This window comes from Notolepis coatsorum, assembly GCF_963971535.1.
Source record: "Notolepis coatsorum genome assembly, chromosome: 4".
Taxonomy (NCBI): Eukaryota; Metazoa; Chordata; class Actinopteri; order Aulopiformes; family Paralepididae; genus Notolepis; species Notolepis coatsorum.
In genome coordinates, this window is record NC_140168.1 from 24,526,423 (window position 1) to 24,550,999 (window position 24,577).

General features: G+C 46.1%; 1 protein-coding gene across 1 annotated transcript in view; it reads left to right on the forward strand.

The window, feature by feature from the left end:
• macf1a (microtubule actin crosslinking factor 1a) overlaps positions 1-24,577 on the forward strand; it is a gene marked incomplete at its 5' end in the record, with an annotated part of 316,154 nt that overhangs the window by 261,276 nt on the left and 30,301 nt on the right. Inside the window, 11 exon segments of the mRNA XM_084311883.1 lie at positions 1,262-1,384; positions 1,843-1,944; positions 2,547-2,648; positions 3,154-3,327; positions 5,349-5,504; positions 8,456-8,653; positions 9,746-9,874; positions 12,023-12,205; positions 13,117-13,272; positions 14,067-14,273; positions 18,169-18,288. Coding sequence (XP_084168009.1) covers positions 1,262-1,384; positions 1,843-1,944; positions 2,547-2,648; positions 3,154-3,327; positions 5,349-5,504; positions 8,456-8,653; positions 9,746-9,874; positions 12,023-12,205; positions 13,117-13,272; positions 14,067-14,273; positions 18,169-18,288 — 1,650 coding nt within the window.

Below are 24,577 nucleotides of genomic sequence, written 5' to 3' on the forward strand. Positions count from 1 at the left end.
CGTCAGCTAAATGACTAAATGTAAATGTAAAATGGCCTTTTCCTGTGTGTTGCATTGTTTTTACAGAATGAGAAAATGTTAAAAGTTTCTGCAGTTCATAACGTGCATGTGAAGAGATCTTGTAGAAAATTGCGGCTTGCTCGTAAATCTTCACTTTTCTACCTGAGGTTAAACCTAAAATATGTTTCTCAAAACATTTGTAACAGTAAAGTTGTTATGCTATTGCTGGATCTTGAATCATAATTTTTCTCTGCAACGTCTAGTTTGACAGTTTGATCTGAATTTCGTTCGACGGTATAGGCTCGTTGTTAGTACAATAATTATCGTATTTGTATGATAAAAGCGGCTCGAAACAGAGAGGTATAGATGCTGCTAGAATGAGAACAGGGCTGAAACAGAGGGGTATAGAGGCTGCTAGAATGAGAACAGGACTGAAACAGAGAGGTATAGCGGCTGCTAGAATGAGAACAGGACTGAAACAGAGAGGTATAGAGGCTGCTAGAATGAGAACAGGACTGAAACAGAGAGGTAATAGAGGCTGCTAGAATGACAACAGGACTGAAACAGAGAGGTATAGAGGCTTCTAGAATGAGAACAGGACTGAAACAGAGGGGTATAGAGGCTGCTAGAATCAGAACAGGACTGAAACAGAGAGGTATAGAGGCTGCTAGAATCAGAACAGGACTGAATCAGAGGTATAGAGGCTGCTAGAATGAGAACAGAACTGAAACAGAGGTATAGAGGCTGCTAGAATGAGAACAGGACTGAAACAGAGGTATAGAGGCTGCTAGAATGAGAACAGGACTGAAACAGAGGGGTATAGAGGCTGCTAGAATGAGAACAGGACTGAAACAGAGGGGTATAGAGGCTGCTAGAATGAGAACAGGACTGAAACAGAGGGGTATAGAGGCTGCTAGAATGAGAACAGGACTGAAACAGAGGGGTATAGAGGCTGCTAGAATGAGAACAGGACTGAAACAGAGGGGTATAGAGGCTGCTAGAATGAGAACAGGACTGAAACAGAGGGGTATAGAGGCTGCTAGAATGCATAATCTATGATAAGGTTTTTTCAGAAAAAGACTTCAAAGACATGTTTAGGTGACCTCAAACACTTATAATTTTAATTATATTTTTTAGTTATTTTATTATACCTATTTACTTTTACTAAGTATAAATAGTATTGTACGTATATACATATGATTAGGTTTCTTCATGTTGATTTAGTTATGTTCATCCCTCTCTCTCTCTCTCCTTCTTCCAGGCTATCAAGGCAGAGACGGACGGTCTGAGAGAGGAGCTAGAGTTTGTCAGGACCCTCGGGGCTGACCTCATCTTTGCCTGTGGAGAAACGGAGAAACCTGAGGTCAAGAAGACGATCGATGAGGTGAGAAATAAAAAACTGTATCCAGCTACTAAGATACTGTATGAAAAAGAATATATATATAAAAAGAAGACTGCATACTTTTCTCTTTATGAAGACCACTAACATTTCATATTTATTCTCCCCTTTTCACTTACTTTCACTCTCTCTCTCTCTCTCTCTCTCTCTCTCTCTCTCTCTCTCTCTCTCCCTCTCTCTCTCCCTCTCTCTCTCTCTCTCTCTCTCTCTCTCACTCACTCACTCACTCACTCACTCACTCACTCACTCACTCACTCACTCACTCACTCACTCACTCACTCACTCACTCACTCACTCACTCACTCACTCACTCACTCACTCACTCACTCACTCACTCACTCACTCACTCACTCACTCACTCACTCACTCACTCACTCACTCACTCACTCACTCACTCACTCACTCACTCACTCACTCACTCACTCACTCACTCACTCACTCAGATGAACGCAGCATGGGACAGTCTGGACCGGACGTGGAGAGAACGGATGGAGAGACTGGATGAGGCCATGACGGCCTCGGTCCAGTACCAGGACGCTCTGCAGGTCAGTAAAGCAGGACACCATCCACCTTTTTAAGGTTTGTCTGGTTTGGTAACGGTGTGTGTGTCCGTATGGTCTCTCTATTTAAGGTTTGTATGGTTTGGTAACGGTGTGTGTGTCCGTATGGTCTCTCTATTTAAGGTTTGTCTGGTTTGGTAACGGTGTGTGTGTCCGTATGGTCTCTCTATTTAAGGTTTGTCTGGTTTGGTAACGGTGTGTGCGTCCGTATGGTCTCTCTATTTAAGGTTTCTCTGGTTTGGTAACGGTGTGTGCGTCCGTATGGTCTCTCTATTTAAGGTTTGTCTGGTTTGGTAACGGTGTGTGCGTCCGTATGGTCTCTCTATTTAAGGTTTCTCTGGTTTGGTAACGTTGTGTGCGTCCGTATGGTCTCTCTATTTAAGGTTTGTCTGGTTTGGTAACGTGTGTGCGTCCGTATGGTCTCTCTATTTAAGGTTTGTCTGGTTTGGTAACGTTGTGTGCGTCCGTATGGTCTCTCTATTTAAGGTTTGTCTGGTTTGGTAACGTTGTGTGTGCGTCCGTATGGTCTCTCTATTTAAGGTTTGTCTGGTTTGGTAACGGTGTGTGCGTCCGTATGGTCTCTCCAGGGCATGTTCGACTACCTGGACAACGCTGTGATCAAGCTGTGCGACATGACGACCGTGGGAACCGACCTGGGCACCGTCAAACAGCAGATCGAAGAACTCAAGGTTGGCATCGTAGCTTCCTTCATTTTCCGATTCAGCCTTCAAGTAATACTCACTAATGATAATGTGTTTAGAAAACTAAAGAAATGCCAAACTAAAGGATTATGTGGAACGCCGCCCATATTGTGTGGTCAGAACTAGCGGTGGCATTGGTAATTCTTAGCACGAAGAAGTAGAATGATGAATGAAATAAATAAGAATAAAGAATAAAATAATGAATAACCTTAACCTAATAATACTTGTCACTGTAGTGGGAAAAAAGGACGTAAAACGAAGATGATGATGAATAACCGCATTTATATAACGGCTAAATATGCATAAATATAATTAGATTTGTAACACCTACCCTCTCTCCCTTCCTTTCGTCTCTCCTCACCTTCTTCTCCATACCGCTCTCCTCCCCTCCTGTCTCCTCCCGTCTTCCTCTCCTCCTCTTCCTCTCCTCACCTCCTCCTCCCCTCCCGTCTCCTCCCGTCTTCCTCCCACCTCTCCGTTGTCACCCAAACAGCTGTACAAGGTGGACGTCTACCAGCAGCAGATTGACATGGAGAAGCTGTGCCACCAGGGGGAGCTGTTGCTGAAGAAGGTTTCGGACCAGACGGACCGGGACATGATCCAGGAGCCTCTCATCGAGCTCCGCCACCTGTGGGAGAACCTGGGGGACAAGATCACCCAGAGACAGGTAACCTCGGGGACGAGATCACCCAGAGACAGGTAACCTCGGGGACGAGATCACCCAGAGACAGGTAACCTCGGGGACGAGATCACCCAGAGACAGGTAACCTCGGGGACGAGATCACCCAGAGACAGGTAACCTCGGGGACGAGATCACCCAGAGACAGGTAACCTCGGGGACGAGATCACCCAGAGACAGGTAACCTCGGGGACGAGATCACCCAGAGACAGGTAACCTCGGGGACGAGATCACCCAGAGACAGGTAACCTCGGGGACGAGATCACCCAGAGACAGGTAACCTCTGGGACGAGATCACCCAGAGACAGGTAACCTCGGGGACGAGATCACCCAGAGACAGGTAACCTCGGGGACGAGATCACCCAGAGACAGGTAACCTCTGGGACAAGATCACCCAGAGACAGGTAACCTCGGGGACGAGATCACCCAGAGACAGGTAACCTCGGGGACAAGATCACCCAGAGACAGGTAGCCTCGGGGACGAGATCACCCAGAGACAGGTAACCTCAGGGACAAGATCACCCAGAGACAGGTAACCTCAGGGACAAGATCACCCAGAGACAGGTAACCTCGGGGACGAGATCACCCAGAGACAGGTAACCTCGGGGACGAGATCACCCAGAGACAGGTAGCCTCAGGGACAAGATCACCCAGAGACAGGTAGCCGGGACACACGGAAACATTGGGTTTTAGGGCCGTATAGCTACGGGTAGGGCTGTACCGAATGTCATTTTTTAACATTCGAAGCTTCTATTGAAGTATTCGAACGAAGCTTCGAATGTCTGTCGTCATATTTTATGACTTAATAAAAAAAATAAAAAATAAAATGTATATCCTCAAACTAAATCCTCAATTTGAATAAAGTGATTCATCTGATTAAATTAGTCTTTTCTTTTTATTAAATCAACTTTCTTTAATGAATATAACTCATCAGTTTCGTCGACATAAATAATCCAATAAGGGCACGGTTGGTACGAAAATGATGGTGACGTCTTATAGTATAATATTATAATATTAGTGTAGCCTAATCTTTAACTGCAACTGTGAAGAAAAAACCCATTGGTTTAAACAGAATGAATAGACACATAAAAAAAAGATATACATATATATATATATATATTTTTTTAATACAACTTTTTTTATTAAAAATACAAAATGTGGGGCGGTCAGGTGGCGTAGCGGAGATTGCGCTCGTCACCAATGCAGGAGACGCTGGGCTCGAGCCCAGCTCTCTGCGTTGCCACCAGCTTGGCTGGTCGTTCGTACTAATACAATTGGCAGTATTAGGGGGTGGGGAAGCTGGCGGGTGGGAATCTGGCGTTGTGGACAGCAACGCCTACAGGTCAGGTCTCGGCGCTTGCTCAGCGGGGCAGGACTTGGTGGAGATAGCGTGCCCTCCCACGCGTTACACTTCACCAATGAGAGTCCTCGCTGCCAAGTGAAAAGACGTCACTGGCTGTCGGCGCACGTCTCGGAGGAAGCGTGCGATCGACTCGGGACACCCTTGTACCGACTCGTAGGAGAACATGCATACAGCGCCAGGTAGGGGAGGGGGGGGGGAATTGGCACAACGACTAATTGGGACGGGGAGAAAATCAGAGAAAAAATTTAAAAAATAAAAATAAAAATGTAATGTTGATTTAGAATTCGAATGTCAACATTATGATCGAAGCTTCAAAGCATTCGGTACAGCCCTAGCTACGGGTTAACCCTTTTTTATGACTCGTTATGATGTTATGAAGACCTTGGTGGAGCTGCATGGTCGCAGTAGACTACGTTTTCCTATTGTCTGTGCAGCTGTGTGAGTAACTACGTCAGTGCCAGGCTCAACCCTGAAACCAAATACGCCAAATGACAGACCAGATTAGGTGATGGATGGTCTGTAATTAGCGCACCGCTGGATAATGACGTGTGTGTGTGACGTATGTTTTTCTTTTATACTGTGTATATACCGTATAGATTAGTTTATTCCCATCTCTCTCTAACTTCACGCTCTGCCCTTTTCACAGCACAAGCTGGAAGGAGCCTTGCTGGCGCTGGGGCAGTTCCAGCACGCGCTCGCCGAGCTGCAGGCGTGGCTGAACCACACGCACGCCACCCTGGACACCCAGAGACCCATCAGCTCCGACCCCAAGGCCATTGAGATCGAACTGGCCAAACACCACGTATGTATACATACATAAAATATAAAATGTTGATGCAAATACATAAAAACCTGCATCTCCATTATTCTTTTACTCTTTTCTTTCTTTTGTCCGTGAGCTCATTGCTGTAGATTTTTCATTCAATTGAATTTCAAACCTTTATTTCAACTCGTAAGACACGCGACCAAGGTACCCATGTACATGTCGGAATACTTCCCAAAGGTCAGTGAATACCACGATCACAACACCAGAGGGAGCTCCACAAATCATGTAAAACCCAGATTCGGATCAAACAGGGGACTAAAGGAATGTGAATCACTACCCACCTTCAAAAACACTCTCAAAAAACACCTACGTGAGACTGCAATTCGAAACTGGCCCCTACAAATGTCCTAACCTAGTTGTACAGTAAATGACCAAGTAAGGCTTTGTCAATATTCCAATGTACAGTGTAAAATGTGTGTGTGTCCCCTTCCCAACCCCCCCCCCCCCACCTCCAATGTACAGCCCTCACCCAACCCACCCAACCCCACCCCACCCAACCAACCTCCTCCAGTGTACAGTTTCTATGCCAAATGTATATACACTCCTTTTCTGGACACTTTTGTATCACAAACAGTACTGTATTTGCAAATCTGATATGTCATAAATGTATAGATGTAGCAGTACTGTCTATCTGTATGTCATGTATGTCATATATGTTATGATGAATTGAAAATGGGGGACCCTGATGTAAACAAGTCGAAAGTCTTTCTCTGGTCTGCATCCCCTTAACAATTGTATGTATTGAGCTGTACTGTACTGTACCCATTCTGCAATCTGTTAATAAACTTTTCAATCAATCAATCAATGAGGTTACCCTCCTTTACAGCGACGACGAGCTTACAAAACACAGTTTAGCTATTTCATACATACAGTATAGGCACAATAAATAAATACGAATAAACAATAAAAAATCTAAAGTCGAAACACAGTGGTCTGAGACAGTGGCGGCGGGAGGGAGGGGCTAGCAGGGGCTTAAGCCCCCTCTGAAAAAGGCTTAGCCCCCTCTAAGCCCCCCCTCCCAGTTATGTTTTTTATTTTATTTATATATAAAATACATTACGAATTCCGTTATATTGGACATTTGTGTCTTTGTGAAGCTGTATATACTATTCATCATATCTATGGCTGTCACTATAGCCAATTGAAATGCTAGAAATGGTCACGTGGACTGGGAGAACCAATGGAATTTCTCTTTCACTTCCGCGTTTGGGATGCCGTCCCAAAACAAACAAACGTCTTTGGATAACTTCTTTGGGAAATACCATGAGCCAGAAGAGGAGCCTACGACCTATAAAGCTTCTTTTAATAAACAGGAGTCATACTTAACTTTGACATTGGCTTTTGGAGGACCGAAACGATAATAAGCAACCGGTGACTCTCGCGTGTTGACATGACAACCCGTAGCCCCTTTCGTGACTGTGATGCACCGAGTGAAGCCACAGTCACTTGCTCCTCAATAGGAAAACAACCTAGATTGACCATGAAGGACTGGTTCTGGCCGAACCGTTCGTTATACAAGTATCACAGAGAACGTTTTGGAGGACCGAAGCTAAAACAATAATAAGCATGGCAGTGCTGCCTGCATTATGGTGAGTGTTGTGTTTTAATAATAATAATACATTCGATGTATAATACACCCGCTGTTACAGCACACACACACACACACACAGACACACAGACACACACACACTGGAATGTCGGGTCGCTGTGCAAATTTTAATGTCGGGTTGCCTGTACCCATTATAATTCATTAGCACCTGCTATAAACAATCCAGCCCCCGCAGAGCTCCCGCAATGCCAATTCTCTGGCGCCGCTGCTGGTCTGAGATCATACTTTTAGTATAGAGAAGGGAAAAAAAACCTGCAGCTTCAGAGTCAGTTGGAGGGCATCCCAGGTGTTGGAAGCACCAAAGGAAAAAGCTGCTTTTCCTAGTTCAGAGCAAACCGGTCATTGGAACATGTCGAATAGGTTCCAAGATTCCATTCCAACAGTGTTTAAAAAGGAACAAAATACCAATGATAGTTACGCCTCTCTCTCTCTCTCTCTCTCTCTCTCTCTCTCTCTTGCTCTCTCTCTTACACAAAGGGAGCCGCATGTGATTGGTGGAGGCGGGACCCTTACAGAAAACTGTTGTTGCTAATCATTGACACATGCTAGTTTGTAATAATCCCTGCCAGAAAAATCTACTTTGCATTTGATATATTGCAAATATATGCCATCACATTTAAAGTGTTAGAATTATAAAATGAATATGTGGTGTTATGATCAGGGCTGAAGTTGAATAAAAGATTGTATTTTTTTCAATCTGACATTACAAAAAACAGAAAATCCATCAAAATCAGTGTTGTTGCTAATCATACATTATGCTAGCCTGTTTTTTAACAATAATTTGTGATGCCATCACAAACACTGGCATTTAAAGGGTACAAATTAAAAAAAATCCTGGAAATGAAGTCTTTGTAACAAAAAATGCCCTGCTGGGGGACCCCCAGACCCCCTGCTTAAAAAGTGGCCTGACTGGGGCTATATTTTGCACTATATTTCCTGGCCTGAATGATTTCCCCAGTCCGGCCCTGGTTAAAAGCCTCCAATGCTTATTAGTGTGTGTGCGTTTGAACGTTTGCATGTTTCAACCATACATTTCCATTTATAAAAAAAAATTAAATATTTTTTTTTTTTACCTCCTATAATAGTGGGGGTCGCGGCTCTCTGACACCGTTATTTGGGGGTTGCGGCCTGAAAAGTTTGGGAACCCCTGCTTTATTGCAATAATACTCCCGGACCCGATTCCCGTGAATGACCTCGTCATCCTTGTTCTTTAGCTTGTAACTGGGCTAAGATTACAGTCCAGGTCCAACAGAGATTCTTTTCTGAAAACCAAAACCTTCCAAAAAAAAGCTCTGCTTCCCTCGCCCCTTCTCCCCAGGTGCTGCGTAACGACGTGCTGTCCCACCACTCCACGGTGGAGGCGGTGAACGGCGCCGGCGCCGAGCTGCTGGAGTCCACTCCCGGGGACGAGGCCAGCCACCTGAGGGACCAGCTGGAGAAGCTCAACCGAGGCTGGGACACCCTGCTACTCAAGACCCAGGACCGGCAGAAACTGCTGGAGGCCGCGCTGCATCAGGTACCGGGAGGAAGGAGAGGGACTCGGATTAGATATTTTTTACTGTTAATTTTTTTTATAAATACTCCAGTCATCATAGAAATGTTAATGTAATCATTTACTCTATTACTCTATTGTGGACGGATTTGTTTTAGCTTAATTAAAGAGGTTACTGGCTGCATGTCTAGTGATAGTACACCCATGTATTCTCGATCTAAAGATGGGTAACCATTGTGATAAATTAAGAGGAAATTAAATGAATTGGACACCACAAATTTGCCTTAACTCATTGACCGCCACGCTTAAGTGCGCCAGAGGGCGCTAGAGCGCCACCGCTTTAATCAATGGGAGGAGTGGGAGATTTGTGAGTGCTTAAAATATATGGCTATGGGTCTAATAGACTCGTCGATTATCAGTGAGTTGCTTGCAGTCTACATGTACAAAACGGATTTTGCGTCGCAGATGTATAGTTGAAATCAGGTTACCTGATCGTCCCAGAAAAAAAACTATACCATTCCCAGTGGAGTGCAATACCAGCCGGAAGGCGTAGGGGGCGGTATTTGCCCAGTTGCGAGCTCATACCCATTCCCAATGATAACATCAGGCTGGATGGATGAAAATGAATGGATATCGCTAATAAAAGAAATAACGACCAAAACCCGACTATACTCGTGATTGGCGCTCAAGCGATGGCGAGTTAACCCGACTATACTCGTGATTGACGCTGAATGAGTTAAAGGTGCTATAGATAAATGTTTTACATAGAGTAATCATTTAAATAAAAGAATACATCCACAAAGCTTTTAGAAAGATGTGGAATACAAGTATTTCTCCCCCCCCCCAAAAAAGTATCCAAAATGAATGTTGTTGTTTACATGTTGCGTGCATGTATCCCCCTCCCTACTTCCCCCACATGGAATGCTCCTGATTGGTTAAATGACATGCTGGTGCTCTAGTGCGACATCTAGTGGCTGAATGTTATCTATAGCACCTTTTAATGACCTCATGGCTTACGCCGTGTTCTCACTCCTCTCCGTTTTCTTCCTCCTCGCTCTTCCCTCTCGCATCTTCTTCTCCTCCCTCCCTCCCTCCCTCCTCCTCGTGTTCTCCCAGGCGGAGGGCTTCCACGGAGAGCTGGAGGAGTTCCTCCAGTGGCTGCGGCGGACGGAGAGCCAGCTGTCTGCCGCCAAGCCCACCGGGGGTCTGCCGGAGACCGCCAGGGAGCAGCTGCAGCAGCATATGGTAAATAATAATAATAATAATAATAATAATAATAATAATAATAATAACTTTATTTATATAGCACATTCATACAGATTGCAGCTCAAAGTGCTTTACACAAAAAACGAAACAAAGGGATAATACAAAAAAATTATAATAATAATAATAATAATAATATCAAAATTTTACTATAAGAAAATGTTTTAATACCGGTAAAATAAGACGATAAAAAATAACAAATAAAATGATAAAAACTATAATAAAATATTTAAGTAAAAATAATAGAAATAAAGAAAAATTAGACAATAAAATAAACATAATTCGGGGGTGGCCGGGTAGCGCAGCGGACTAAGCGTCTGTCTACCACAGAGACAGTGGGATCGAATCCAGCTGTGGTGCCTCCGGGTTGGCCGACCGTCCATACTGACACAATTGGCCGTGTTAGCGGGTGGGAAACCCGGCGAGGGTGGGTCCTGGTCGTTGGAAACAGCGACTCCTACAGTTCGGTCGGGGCGCCTGCACAGCAAGGGAAGGATCTAGGAGAGGTAGTGTGACGAGGTAGTGTTACACTCCCCTAGTGAGAGTCCGCGCTGCCAGGTGAAAAGAAGCGGTGGGCTGGCTACACATGTGTCGGAGGAAGCTGTGATAGTCTCCGCCCTCCCGGACCGACGGTAGGGGGTAGAGTGCGCAACGACCAGGAAGGGGATTGGGAATTGGCATAACGACTAACATTGGGATGGGAGAAAAATCTGAAAAAGAAGGAGGAAAAAGATAATAAAAAATATATATATATATATAATAAAGATAATTAATTTAAAAGCTAGTTTAAACTAGTTTACGTATACAATACATAAATGTATCACGTGGGGGTCGGTTAGGTGGTGCAGTGGGCAAGGCACTCACCACCAATGCTGGAGACGCTGGGTTCGAGCCCAGCTCTCCACATTGTTTTCAGTTTGGCTGGTCGTCCGTACTAATACAATTGGCAGTATTAGGGGGAGGGAAAACTGAGGGGTGGGGATCGGACGTTGTGGACAGCGACTCCTACAGGTCGGTTGGTGCGCCTGCGCAGTAGAATCAAGAAGTGATGGGGGCGGCGTCCCTCCAAAGCGCAGACCCCTGACGCTGAAAGATCGCGACGGCTGCTACCTCGAGTATCGGAGGGGACTCGTGCTATGTATGGCTTCGTCCACATTGCAGCCGGCTTGTGAGAGGCAAGAAACAGCGTTCGAGACAGGGGAGGGTTGAATTGGACGATACGAAATTGGGATGGGAGAAAAATAGAATGCATCACGTGTGGCTATAACATAACTTTTTCCTGTGTTTGATAAGAAATGTATTATACGTACTGTATTTTAAACAAGATCGTGGCTGTTTATCATAACGCAGTTAAATTGACTTCAAGCCCGCCCTCTTTTATCGTTCCTCCAATTGCGGCAGTTGTGATTGGAGGATCGAGGCTTGAGATAGGTAAATTCAACAGGTGTTCGTGTAGGATGCTCAAAGGTATCCGTTTACACGTCTCACGCCACTCCTTTTGTGCGGGGAGACACCGGGCATATGCTGAAAATAAATGTTTGATGACTAACCATCGTCGCAAACCATCCTTCAAAAGACGAGCAACACTCAACCCCTTGTTCGGCGGCCTCCATGCGTGACGCACCGGTGTCCCCCGTGTGTTAATCCATCCATATCTCTCTCTCTCTCTCGTTCTCACTCTCACTTTCTCTCGCTGTCTCTCTTTCTCTCTCTCTCTCTCTCTCTCTCTCTCTCTCTCTCTCTCTCTCTCTCTCTCGTTCTCACTCTCGCTCTCGCTGTCTCTCTTTCTCTCGCTCTCTCTCTCTCTCTCTCTCTGTTTCCATCTCTCTCCCTCTGTCTCTCTCTGTGTGTGTGTGTCTCTCTCTCTCTGTTTCTATCTCTCTCTCTGTCTCTCTCTCTATCTCTCTCTCTCTCTCTCTCTCTCTGTGTGTCTCTCTCTCTCTCTCTCTCTGTATGTGTGTCTCTCTCTCTCTCTGTGTCTCTCTCTCTCTCTCTCTCTCTCTCTCTCTCTGTGTGTCTCCCTCTCTCTCTCTGTGTGTGTGTGTCTCTTTCTCTCTGTGTCTCTCTTTCTCTCTGTGTGTGTCTCTCTCTCTCTCTCTCTCTCTCTCTCCCCCCCCCCCCCCCCTCCAGGAGCTCCAGGCTCAGCTGACCCAGCGGGGAGAGTTGTACCACCTCCTGCTGGACCAGGGAGAGTCCATGCTGCTGGCCCGGGGGGGGGAGGAGTCCAGCCCCGGCACCACGCAGACCCAGCAGAACCTGGCCATGCTGCAGAACAAGTGGGCCAGCCTCAACACCAAGATGGACGACCGCAGGGTGAGAGCCTCATGTTCTGCTCTGTTCTGTTCTATCACCGACCCTTAGTTCTATTCTACTCTGTTCTGTTCTGTTCTGTTATTATTACTGACCTGGAAGTCAGGTTTTTAGTTCTATTCTACTCTGTTCTGTTATTATTACTGACCTGGAAGTCAAGTTTTACTGTAGGTATATTCTACTCTGTTCTGTTCTGTTATTATTACTGACCTGGGAGTCAGGTTTTTAGGTCTATTCTACTCTGTTCTGTTCTAATCTAATCTAATCTATTCTATTCTATTCTGTTCTGTTCTATTTATTTATTTATTTATTTATTATAGTGTTATTTTTCCCTATTACTGTTTAATATCAGTGTATATATGAATATCAGCAAACATCATCATATGGCATTTAGCAATAATTAATTATCTTGACTTAACCTGCTTAGTTACTTACAACACGGTAACCTAGTAATTAGGGATGCTCGATATTGGCTTTGTTACCGATACCGATATACCTATATTGTCCAACTCTTAATTTCCGATACCGATGTCAACCGATATCAACCGATACCGATATATGCAGCGCCCCCCCCCCCCCAAAACAGAATAATTTCAGGTAATTAACATTACATATCTCTTGTTGTGGAATTAACACAACATTATGCATACTTTTGACAATAAATAAAATCAGAATTTGTTCTTACTTGCTTGCCTGGGTAAATAAAGGTTATAGAAATGTAAAAAAAATAATAATAATAATAATAATAATAAATAAATTTGAAAACCGATACCGATATTTTCCCATATCACATTTTAATGCCGATATCGGCCGATAATATCGGTAAGCCTATAATATCGGACATCCCTACTAGTAATAGTATGTTTTCTGGAAGGGCTTTTTAACTCATCCGTCTCTTGTCCGTTTGCTTCCAGGGGAAGTTGGAGGAAGCGGTTTCCTTGGCGACCGGGTTCCAGATCTCCCTCCAGGACACCATCGTCTGGCTCACCCAGGCTGAGCAGACCCTGAACATGGCCCAGGCGCCCAGCCTCATCCTGGACACGGTTCTCTTCCAGATAGACGAGCACAAGGTGCCCTTACACAGGATCCAATATGTCTCTTATCAGTACAGTGTACACAGTACAGTCGGATCCATAAATATTTGGACATTGACACAATCTAAGCTAACTCATGCATTCATATTATCCAGCCGGTTAGACTACTGTAATCGACTTTCACACAGGTCTCCCTAAGAGAAAACCACAGGGATTCTTCAGCGCATCCAAAACTCTGCAGCCCGACTGCGAACCAAAAGCAAAAGGAGGAGAGCACATTAGTCCAGTCATAGCTACCGTACTTTACACTGGCTTCCTGTAACGTTTAGAATTGACTTCAAGGTCCTTCTCCTCACATACAAAACCCTAAATGGACAGGGACCTAGCTACATTGCCAACACTAATAAATTACATGCCAGCAAGAACACTGTGATCATCAGCTGCTGGGCTATTCGAGGCTCCCAGAAACAGTGATTTGCCTTACATTTGTCCATTTTTGCTGCTATCTATTTTATGCTTGTTTTATATGTCTGCACTTTAGGCATTGATCTGCCCATTTTTATGCCTGTCTTTTTTTTTTTTTTTTTTTTTACTTCTGTGCAGCACTTTGAGCTGCAATTCTTGTATGAAAGGTGCTATTTTCACAGTGTTGGCTCTGTACACCACCACAATGGACTTGAAATGAAACAAGCAAGATGTGCTTTAAGTGCAGAACGCAGTGAAAACAGTGCAAAACAAGCACTTTATTATTTCTCTCCCTCTCTCTCCGCCTTTCCTCATCTGATTGTTCCTAATGTCCTTTTCCCCTCTCTCTCTTGCGTCCTCCTCAGGTGTTTGTGAACGAGGTGAACACCCACAGGGAGCAGGTTCTGGCGCTGGAGAAGGCCGGGTCACACCTGCGCTTCGCCAGCCTCAAGCAGGACGTGGTTCTGATCAAGAACCTGCTGCTGAGCGTCCAGGCCCGCTGGGACAAGCTGGTACAGAGGTCCCTGGACCGCGGACGGCACCTCGACGAGGCCCGCAAACGAGCAAAACAGGTACTGGACTGACCTGGGGGAAACCTGGGTTTCTACTAGGGGTTCTGGGGGGGGGGGGGGGAGGGATAAGATTCCATTGGCAACGTAAAAACAATGATTGACTTTTTGGCAGTGGTGTGTAAAGTAACAAAGTACGATAGATAGATAGATAGATAGATAGATAGATAGATAGATAGATAGATAGATAGATAGATAGATAGATAGATAGATACAGGGAACAAAATAAGTACCAGCCAACCGCCAATGGCTGGTAAAAAATCTGCCTGGCTGGTAGTTTTTCAAATCTACCAGCCAAATGGCTGGTAAGTCAAAAAGTTAAGTTTGTTCCCTGAGAGCAGAGCTACACAGCAGTGCGCCTATTTTGCGAGCCGAAATAAGTCTGTGGTTTTTTCTTCTTCTCACAACGGGTCAAATGCATCTAACATGCATTGCATCGTCGCCATTCCTTTATGCCCACATCGCCCGAAATGAACGTTATGTTAGCGTAAGCTAACAAGCTAATCCTGATCAGCGGCAGAGCCATAGAGAACAGCAGACAGTGTGGACTGGGGAAAGGGAAATGGGGGGGGGGGGGGGGGGGGGCACTCTCCCTTTCTCTGTGTGTGTGCGTGCGTTTGGAAAGACGATGAAGTCACTAGTCAGGACTCAGGAGAGGAGTATATTGTAGTAAACTGAGGATTACTGAGGATGCACAGATAATGTTGATATTCAAAAATAAAAAGGTTTCGAGAGGAGTGGAAGTTTGAAGACAGACTAGACTACAATATGATGCGGGGGTGGTGAGTTGAAACAGTGTGTGTGTTCTATGTTTCAATAAATTATTTGCATTTAAAACTATTAACGCTGACTCATTCCTTCAGTCCACTCAAAATTATGCTAATATTCCTTATGTTGTTTATGATATTAATTGAAAATAGCATATGAGAGTATTATATAGTAATAATAACACATGGCGATATACTAAAAAGCTATTTTTAATTTTTGGCTGGTAAAAAATCTGCCTGGCTGGTAGTTTTTAAAATCTACCAGCCAAATGGCTGGTAAGTCAAAAAGTTAAGTTTGTTCCCTGGATAGATAGATAGATAGATAGATAGATAGATAGATAGATAGATAGATAGATAGATAGATAGATAGATAGATAGATAGATAGATAATCATAGAAAGTAGAAAGTTAATCATTAAAAAGGTAGCAGCAGTCATGGCCATCGGGAGCACCGGGAGTTTTCCCGGTGGCCTGGCCTGCACAGATTAAAAAAATAATAATTATAAAAAAATAAAAAAATCGTTTTATTATTATTATTATTTTTTGCCAGGCCATTGTTTCTAGTTGTGGCGGCGGCGCGGCGCGATAGTTAGATAACCTAGGTGGGTGGGGAACAACCAGGATTTCACTGTCTGCAAGTGCAACAGAGTTGGAGAACTATCTGACTCTCCCTCACGCGGATCACACACACACAATGGAGCCGTGCTGCCGCTTGTGATTGGTGGAGGCGGGACCAGGCGATACAACTGATTGACAGCGGAGGCGGCGAATGGAATGGCAGACGGCACTCAGATGCAGAATAACAGCCAGGCAGTGAGCCAGGTAGTGAGGGACTCGGGAGAGATCAGAGAGCGAAAGTCAATTAACGTTGATGTCAAGATGGACAGTGTAAGAAAGAGAAAGGGTGGAGGAGAGAGGGATAAAACAAAGAAAAAGAAAGGCCCTCTTATCAGCGGAGCGGAGGCGAGTTTTGACATGGCATTGATCCATTGTTCTATTGAAGCACATTACCACCATCCTCTCGCTAAACAACTTGTAGACCACAGTGTTTTTATGAGTGCCCACAAGTAGCTGTTTTATTAATAATATAATAAGCCGCGTTTTTTCTTCCTTCTTCCCAAGATGCACAGATATATAGATAGATAGATAGATAGATAGATAGATAGATAGATAGATAGATAGATAGATAGATAGATAGATAGATAGATAGATAGATAGATAGATAGATAGATAGAGAGAGAGAGAGAGATAGATGCAGTGTGCTTGTTTTGCAGTGAATGAATGCTGCGAGCAGTGGTAAGGTAATAATAGTATTGACGTGGCATTGATCCATACCATTGATCCAATGCCGTGCGCCTCGGTAATAATAATAAGCCGCATTTTTTCTTCCTTCTTCCCAAGATGCACAGTTAGATAGATAGATAGATAGATAGATAGATAGATAGATAGATAGATAGATAGATAGATAGATAGATAGATAGATAGATAGATAGATTAGATGCAGTGTGCTTATTTTGCAGTGAGTGCTGCGAGCAGTGGTAATAATCACTTCCTATATTTGGTTCGATGAAGCCGAACCGAGACCGACGTTTTCAGGCGGACCAGAGTTCGCCTGTTTGGTCCGCGAACCGAGTTCGACACGCATTCACACAAACCCGAAAAACCGGACTATCGAATTCTGGTCCGAAAGTCCGGACCAAACAGCCCCTGTGTGAAAGCGACCTAAGACTGTAAGTACATTTAACGTGAGCTTAACGTGAGCTTTAGGGCGTTTTCACACCTGGCTCGTTTGGAGCTGTTGATCCGAAACCTGGAGCGTTTCCCCCCTATTTCGGTTCAGTTGGGCATATATGAACACAGCAATCACATTCTGTTGCGGAACCAAACAAGCGGGCCGAGACCACCTAGAGAGGGTGATCTCAGCGCACTTCCAAACGAACCCGACGCGACTCGTACGCTGTGAGAATGCAATCGACTTAACACACCGACACAATAATAATAATAATACGTCGTGGGTCAACGTGGAGCAGCGATGAGGTACACTGCGTCGTTGATATTTGGGCAGACGATCACATTCGTCAGATGCTGGTGAACACAAGTACACTGAAGTGTACAGACAGTTTAGTGACCGAATGAGGGAAATGGGCTTTGAAAGGTCTGTCGAACAGTGTCGCGCTGCTGCTGCACGTTGTTACAGCGGAGCAGAGCCTGAAATGGTGCCGGGTGTCGGTCAGCTGTGTCCCCGCTGCCGCGCAGGAGAGGAGAGCCGGGGTTGAAGGTTGAAGGTTTTTATTTAGACAACAAAACATATAGTTTGTAGTGACGCTGCAACAGCAGCACCGTGCGGGTGTCTCTCTCTCTCTCTCTCTCTCTCTCTCTCTCTCTCTCTCTCTCTCTCTCTCTCTCTCTCTCTCTCTCTCTCTCTCTCTCTCTCTCTCTCGAGTCAGGGTTAGGGCGGGGGGGGGGAGTCGGACACACACCCCAAAATCTGACCAATGAGTGACAGTTTGCTCGCGTGTGCATTTGTTTTGATCCGCTATTAACGCAGCCGTGTGAACACAAACGAACTAAAGGACAAGTGCAACATTGTATCATTATAGTCCCTGTGTCTCCCTGAATCGTAACAAAGCAAACGAACTACGGGTGTGAAAACATTAGACTTTTTTACTCAAGTTTCACTTGATTTTCTTATGGGGGACTTTTACCTTTTACCGGAGTCACTTTCAAGTAAGGCCGTGTTCACATCTGAACAAGATAAGATATCTTGTACTTTTACTCAAGTAAGTCTTTCAAGTACTTCATACACGCTGCCTCTTGGAATGTTTAAACCTATTACAAATAATTTAACAAGAGTACATTCTCATAATACAGTGTCATAAGTGTTTCAACACTTAAAACGTCTGTGGTTCATCTCACTCGTCGTCAGCCAAGATGAGTTTGCGTCCAAGTTGAGAACACGCTCTAGTCAGAATTCTTTCATTCTTTATCTCACTGTAGATAATTCTTTCTTCGCTCAGAATAACATTCACGCTGTTTCTCCAAACCGTTGCTTGGGAGTTGTGAAATTCTATAGGGATTTTTACTGTGTGATGGCTGTGTTAGAGATATAACTCTAGTGTTGTCTCTCTGTAGTTCCACGAGGCGTGGAGGAAGCTGACGGACTGGCTGGAGGAGGCTGAGAACAGGCTGGACGCTGAGCTGGAGATCTCCAATGAACCAGACAGGATCAAAGTCCAACTGGCCAAACACAAGGTAGTGTAAGCTAGTTGAGTCACTTAAACACAAGGTAGTGTAAGCTAGTTGAGTCACTTAAACACAAGGTAGTGTAAGCTAGTTGAGTTACTTAAACACAAGGTAGTGTAAGCTAGTTGAGTTACTAAGAAGTAGACAAGTAAACACAATATATTGTAAGCTAGTTGAGTCATTTAAACACAAGGTAGTGTAAGCTGATTGAGACACTTAAACACAAGGTAGTGTAAGCTGATTGAGACACTTAAACACAAGGTAGTGTAAGCTAGTTGAGTCACTTAAACACAAGGTAGTGTAAGCTAGTTGAGTCACTTAAACACAAGGTAGTGTAAGCTGATTGAGTCACTTAAACACAAGGTAGTGTAAGCTGGTTGAGTCACTTAAACACAAGGTAGTGTAAGCTAGTTGAGTCACTTAAACACAAGGTAGTGTAAGCTAGTTGAGTCACTTAAACACAAGGTAGTGTAAGCTAGTTGAGTCACTTAAACACAAGGTAGTGTAAGCTAGTTGAGTCACTTAAACACAAGGTAGTGTAAGTTAGTTGAGTCACTTAAACACAAGGTAGTGTAAGCTGATTGAGTCACTTAAACACAAGGTAGTGTAAGCTGGTTGAGTCACTTAAACACAAGGTAGTGTAAGTTAGTTGAGTCACTTAAACACAAGGTAGTGTAAGCTGATTGAGTCACTTAAACACAAGGTAGTGTAAGCTGGTTGAGTCACTTAAACACAAGGTAGTGTAAGCTGATTGAGTCACTGAACGCATTGGCGTTCTTGTACTTTTTTTAGACTATGAAAATATCCACCTTGAAGTGTAATTGTAACTGAGGGGTACAATTCCCTGACTGTATTACTAGATATGATACTTACTACCACTACCTTTGTACTTAATATTCGGCCACCCAGTACACGGCATAAATATATTATCATGAACACTCTCACGTAGATGAAACGGATCCAACACAAATGTACGAATTAGAAACAGGTCTTTATTTCCTACACAGCAATGGTGTGTAGAATAAGCACTTAATCACTTAATTACATTTATGAATTGAAATAGTATGCACTTTTATGGCAAGGAGTATTCGTCGGTATATCAATAGAGAATGTCCAATCTCTGAAGGCGCAGGTGGTAAATATACGACCTGGAATAGTTAAGGAATAACAGCAATGATACTTTAATGATTATAAGACTGGATACACTAGAGGGGGTTAATCCGGTCGCTTGTAAGCCGACAGGAGTAGGAGGGGGGGGGGGGGTAGAATCCGGCTGCCTCGTCCGGCCAAGGGTATCCCAGGTGAACCCACTGTAGTGCCGTTCAATGCGCCGGCGATCCTTGGACCACAGATGAAAGCAGGTGGACTCTTTGTGGGCCGGCTCTCTCCGGTCCACGGGGGAGAGACGTGAAGAGACCTCGTCTTGCAGAGCGTCTCCTCACCTTGCGTCCTCTCCAGGGGGGGGGGGTTCCAACACACGGCAGTGTCGGGGGTCTTTATCCATGGAATAATCAAAGTATCCAAAGCATAATCCGTGCCTGGGAAGGCGGGCTGTCGTCGGTAGAATAATCCGGTATACAGGTCCACTCGCTCGTCGGCTCTGGGGCTCCTCGGGTGCAGCTTCACATAGGGTCAACCACCCTGGGTAAGCAGCCAGTTCTCTGCCCGAAACGATGGGGTACTGACTACGGTAGTATTCTCACCGCACGAAGCACTATATATTAACAGACTATTATTAGCTTAATAGACTACGTCCAACTCGACGATATAGTGCCAAATATGACTATTCAAATATTAATATACACGATGTCTCAATACCGATGGTAGGCGAACTTGGCCTTACTCCCACACGTGGCGTCGCTGGGAGGCTTTACGTCTGTGACTCTATTGGAGGGTAAGAAACTGGACTGAAAAGAAAGTCCTACTTTAGTAGCGCAGTATATATACGCACTATGAACAAATAGTCCCATTAGTGGTGCGGTAGCCAAATTCCTACGCGGAACTAGGACTTGTTCGTACATGTCGAGCGGTACGTTTGAACTGGGTCTGAGGGGTATGGCAGCCTGGCACCAAGGTCTCGACCAATAGCAGAATGGAGACTATTATGGGATGTTCAGTAGGCTAGAATGGATATTCAATGCATATTGTACAAGGAATATACAAGGGATATCAGGGAATATTAGAGAATATACAAATACAATTAAATATATATATATAAATAAATATATATATTCGGTTTAATCTGGCCCTTCACAACAGCCACCCCCTGAATAGGTCCCAGACCTAATCAGTTAAACAGAGACAGATTAATCGCGTTGTCTATTTACACATAAGGGTTTGCTGTAGGGGTCAGTCAACTTCACAAAGTCATAGGGTTGTAGGGTCATGGTCATCATCGATTGTGTCTGGGAGTCGAGGCAGTTCTATGAGCCTTGCCACGGGACGGGTGTAAGTGCGACCCTGGACGAGCACTTCAGCTGCTCGGACCTTGCCGTCGGCACCGGTGATCACTTTGCTTACGCGGCCGGCCGGCCACATAGCTCTGGGCAGTGATTGATCAATAATCATGACGACTGTTCCTTCTGTCAAATTGTCTCTCTCCTTAACCCACTTCTGGCGGGTCTGTAGAGACGGTAGGTAGTGCAGTAGGAAACTGTTCCAAAACTTGTCGGCTAATACTTGGCTGTACCTCCACATTCGTCGGCCGTTCGCTTCTTCAGGCCGGTACATTGTCTGTGGTAATGTGGGATCTAGCCGCCCCATCAGGAGTGTGTTGGGGGTAACTGGGTCGATATCCGCCACAGTCTGGGCCCCAAGTACTGCGTACAGGGCTGTCTTTATGGAGCGCACTTCTCGTTCCCAAGTGCCACCGAAGTGGGGTGCGTTTGGGGGGTTGAATTGGAAATCAACCTGTGCTGGAGCGAGGTGGGTCTTAAGTTCTGGGCCCATAGCTTGGAAGCTCTCTCTCAGCTCTCTTTCGCTGCCTTTGAAGTTTGTCCCATGATCGGACAATAGGGTAGACGGTCTTCCCTTCCGTGATGTGAATCTACGGAAGGCCATAAGGAATGAGTCTGTGCTCATGGTCGGGAGAAGCTCGATGTGTATCGCTCTGGTGGTCATGCATTTGAATACAATACCCCACCGCTTCTCGGTTCCTCTTCCTTTCTTTATGTGCAGCGGGCCAAAGCAGTCCATACCCGTTGAGTGGAATGGCTTGTCACCGATTCGGAGGCGACATGGAGGAAGGTCAGCCATCCTTGGTATGCTGGGCTGCGCGCGCCACTTGCGGCAGTCTAGACATGTTCGTTGGAAGCGTCGTACCGCCTCTCTTCCTTGTAGGATCCAGTAACGACGTCTGATTTCCGCGAAGACTCTTTCTGCTCCTGCGTGATGTACATCCTCATCGTATTTCTTTATAATCAGCTCTGTGACCTTGTGTCGGCTGTTCAATACGATCGGGTATTTAATGTCATCCGGTAGATTGGGGGCTCTGCGTAGGCGACCACCCACTCTGATGAGGGTATGAGCGTCGCTCTCGGGGGCCAGGTGAATTAATCTGCTGTCGGATGGGACGGGCTTTCCTCCCTGTAGACAGGCCAATTCATCGGGGAACGAGTCTCTCTGGGCTCGCTGCAGTAGAAGCAATTCTGCTTCCTCGTAGTTAGCTGCTGACATATCAGCGGGGGACTTGCACTCCGGGTGGTACCGCAGGAATGTTCTTTGTTGTGCACTCTCTATGGACGTGCAATCGTCTATGTTAGGGTCGGTGGAGGCTACGGTGCTCAATCCACAGAACACAGACTTCTTAATTTCCACCTCCTCTGGACTTGCTTCCCTCGGGATAGGCATGGGCCACTGTCCTTCCGGGAGTCTTAGGAATGCGGGGCCGTCACTGTAGACATTGCGACGGGTGAGGTCATCCAGGGGCATCCCCCGGGTGATGACGTCAGCTGGGTTCTGTTTTGTATCAACGTAGCGCCACTCTGTTTCTCCGGTTAACTCTTCGGTTAAGTCTTGAATCTCGGTGACTCTGACTCCCACGAAGACTTTGTACTTGCATGAGTCCGATTTGATCCAGGCGAGTACCGTCGTGGAATCTGACCACAGGATTGTTCTAGACACCGGTATGGTGAGCTCACGTTGGATGAGCGTGGCTAGGTGCGCTCCGGCTAGGGCTGCGCAGAGCTCTAGACGTGGGATAGATTGTTGCTTGCGTGGGGCTATTCTCGAGCGGGCGAGGACAAATGCTGTGTAGATCTCTCCCCCCTGGTCTTGGGCCCGCAAGTAGGCTACTGATCCGTATGCGACCTCTGAGGCGTCACTGAAGACGTGTAAGTCCATTTTACATGTCTCTGGCCTCACCGTGGGTGGGAAGTAGCTTCGGCGCATATTAACGCCTGGGAGTGAGTGGAGCTCCATCTCCCACTCTCTCCAGGTGGATGCAAGGTGTGCGGGAATGGGGTCGTCCCAGCCCTGGTCCTTGTCCCACAATGCTTGTACAATCATTTTTGCCCTGGTGGTGTACGGTAGAATACATCCTAGCGGGTCATATTGTCGGGCGAGTGTTGTGTACACACTCCGTCTGGTGGTCGGCGCCGCCGCCGGCCTTCCCTGCTCCGTAGTCAGGGGCTTGTGTCTGTAGTGAAACGAATCTGTTTTGAATCGCCACACCAATCCCAGGGTCATCTCCTGGGCTTCTCCCGGGATTGTAGCCATCCAGGTCTCGCTGCTGGCTGCCTTGTCCTCGGAGGAGAGGCTGCGCAGTACTTGCGGATCGCTGCTGGCCCACTGCCTGAGATCAAAGCCGCCTTTGATCAATGAGGCGCGGAGTTTAATCAGGAGAGCCTCGGCTTCTTCCTGGGTTGAAAGGCTTTGTAGACAGTTGTCTACGTAGAAGCTGTTCTTTACGCTGTGTCGGACCTCTTCGTCCGCTGCTGGGTCCTCTGCTACATGTTTCTGTAGTGCAAATGTTGCACAGCAGGGGCTGCACGTCGTTCCGAAGGGGAGGACTTCCCATTGGTAGATGGCTGGGTGCTCATCTCCTGGCTTCTCTCTCCATAGGAACCGTAACAGGGGCTTGTCCGCCTCTACTAATCTCACCTGCAGGAACATTCCTTTAATGTCCCCGCTGATGGCCACCTTTTCCTGGCGGAAGCGGAGTAGAACGCCGAGTAGGGAGGGGCCGAGTGTGGGACCGGGCAGTAATTCTTTATTCAGATTTTGGGATCCGATCTGGTAGCTGCAGTTAAATACTATGCGGTCTTTACCGTTGTGATGGACCTTGTGGTGGGGCACGTACCACGATTCAGTGGTCTGGTCAGCCTCTTTAATGTCCATCTTTGTGACGTGTCCCGCTGTGATGAGCTTCTCAATCTCAGCGCGGTATACACTCTCTTGGGCGGGGTTCTTGGCTAAGCGCCGCTCCGTGTTCAGCAGGTACCGTTCTGTGGCGTCTGTCTTGGCGTGGAAAGTAGGCATTCCTTCTCGCCGCAGGAGTGGCGTGGCGTATCTCAACACGCCGTTGACCGGGACTCTCTTGGTCCCTGTCTCGAGGAGGTGAATTGCGTAAATGTCATCTTTAGAGCGAATGTCTTTCTTTCCGTTCTTAAAGGGCATTTGTTCCAGGGTCCATAGCCGCTCTACGTGTTGCAGGAGTGCGGTTTCTCCCTCTGTGACTCGGGAGTGGAGACATCTAGTGGCTGTACTTCGGTTGAGAGATTTGGCGAGCGGGCCTTGGAGAGTCCATCCCAAACGGGTCTCGACTGCTGCAGGACAGCCTCGGGGTCCGGTATGAACCCGGTCTATCGGGACAATGAGGTCTGCATGGTCGGAGCCTATCAACAGGGTCGGCATAGCATTGTCTATGAGCGGGATCGGTAACTTGCGCAGATGTGCATATTTCTCCATCAGCTTGGCGACGGGGTATGTGTACCGCGACAGTCCTATTTCTTGGCTGGTGAAAGCGTCTGCAATCTGGTACCGTCGCTCAGGCTGGCCGCTTGCTGCGATAGAGAATGAGACATTCTCGCCCTTTATCGTCTTCAAATCTCGTCTTATTGTCCGAATTGTCATTTGGGTTTCGCTTCCCCGCAGCCCTAGCTGGGCCGCAGCGGAGGCGAGCAGCAGGGTCTTCTCTGACCCGTCATCGAGGACGGCGTAAGTGTCCAGGACTTTATTCTGGTAGCTTAGTGTCACACGCACTACTTTTAGGAGTACTCGGGCTCCACTGCTGCTGGCGGGATCGATGTACATGACGCTCGCTTTGCGGCTGGATGGTGCAGGTGAAGGGCGCCGTCTG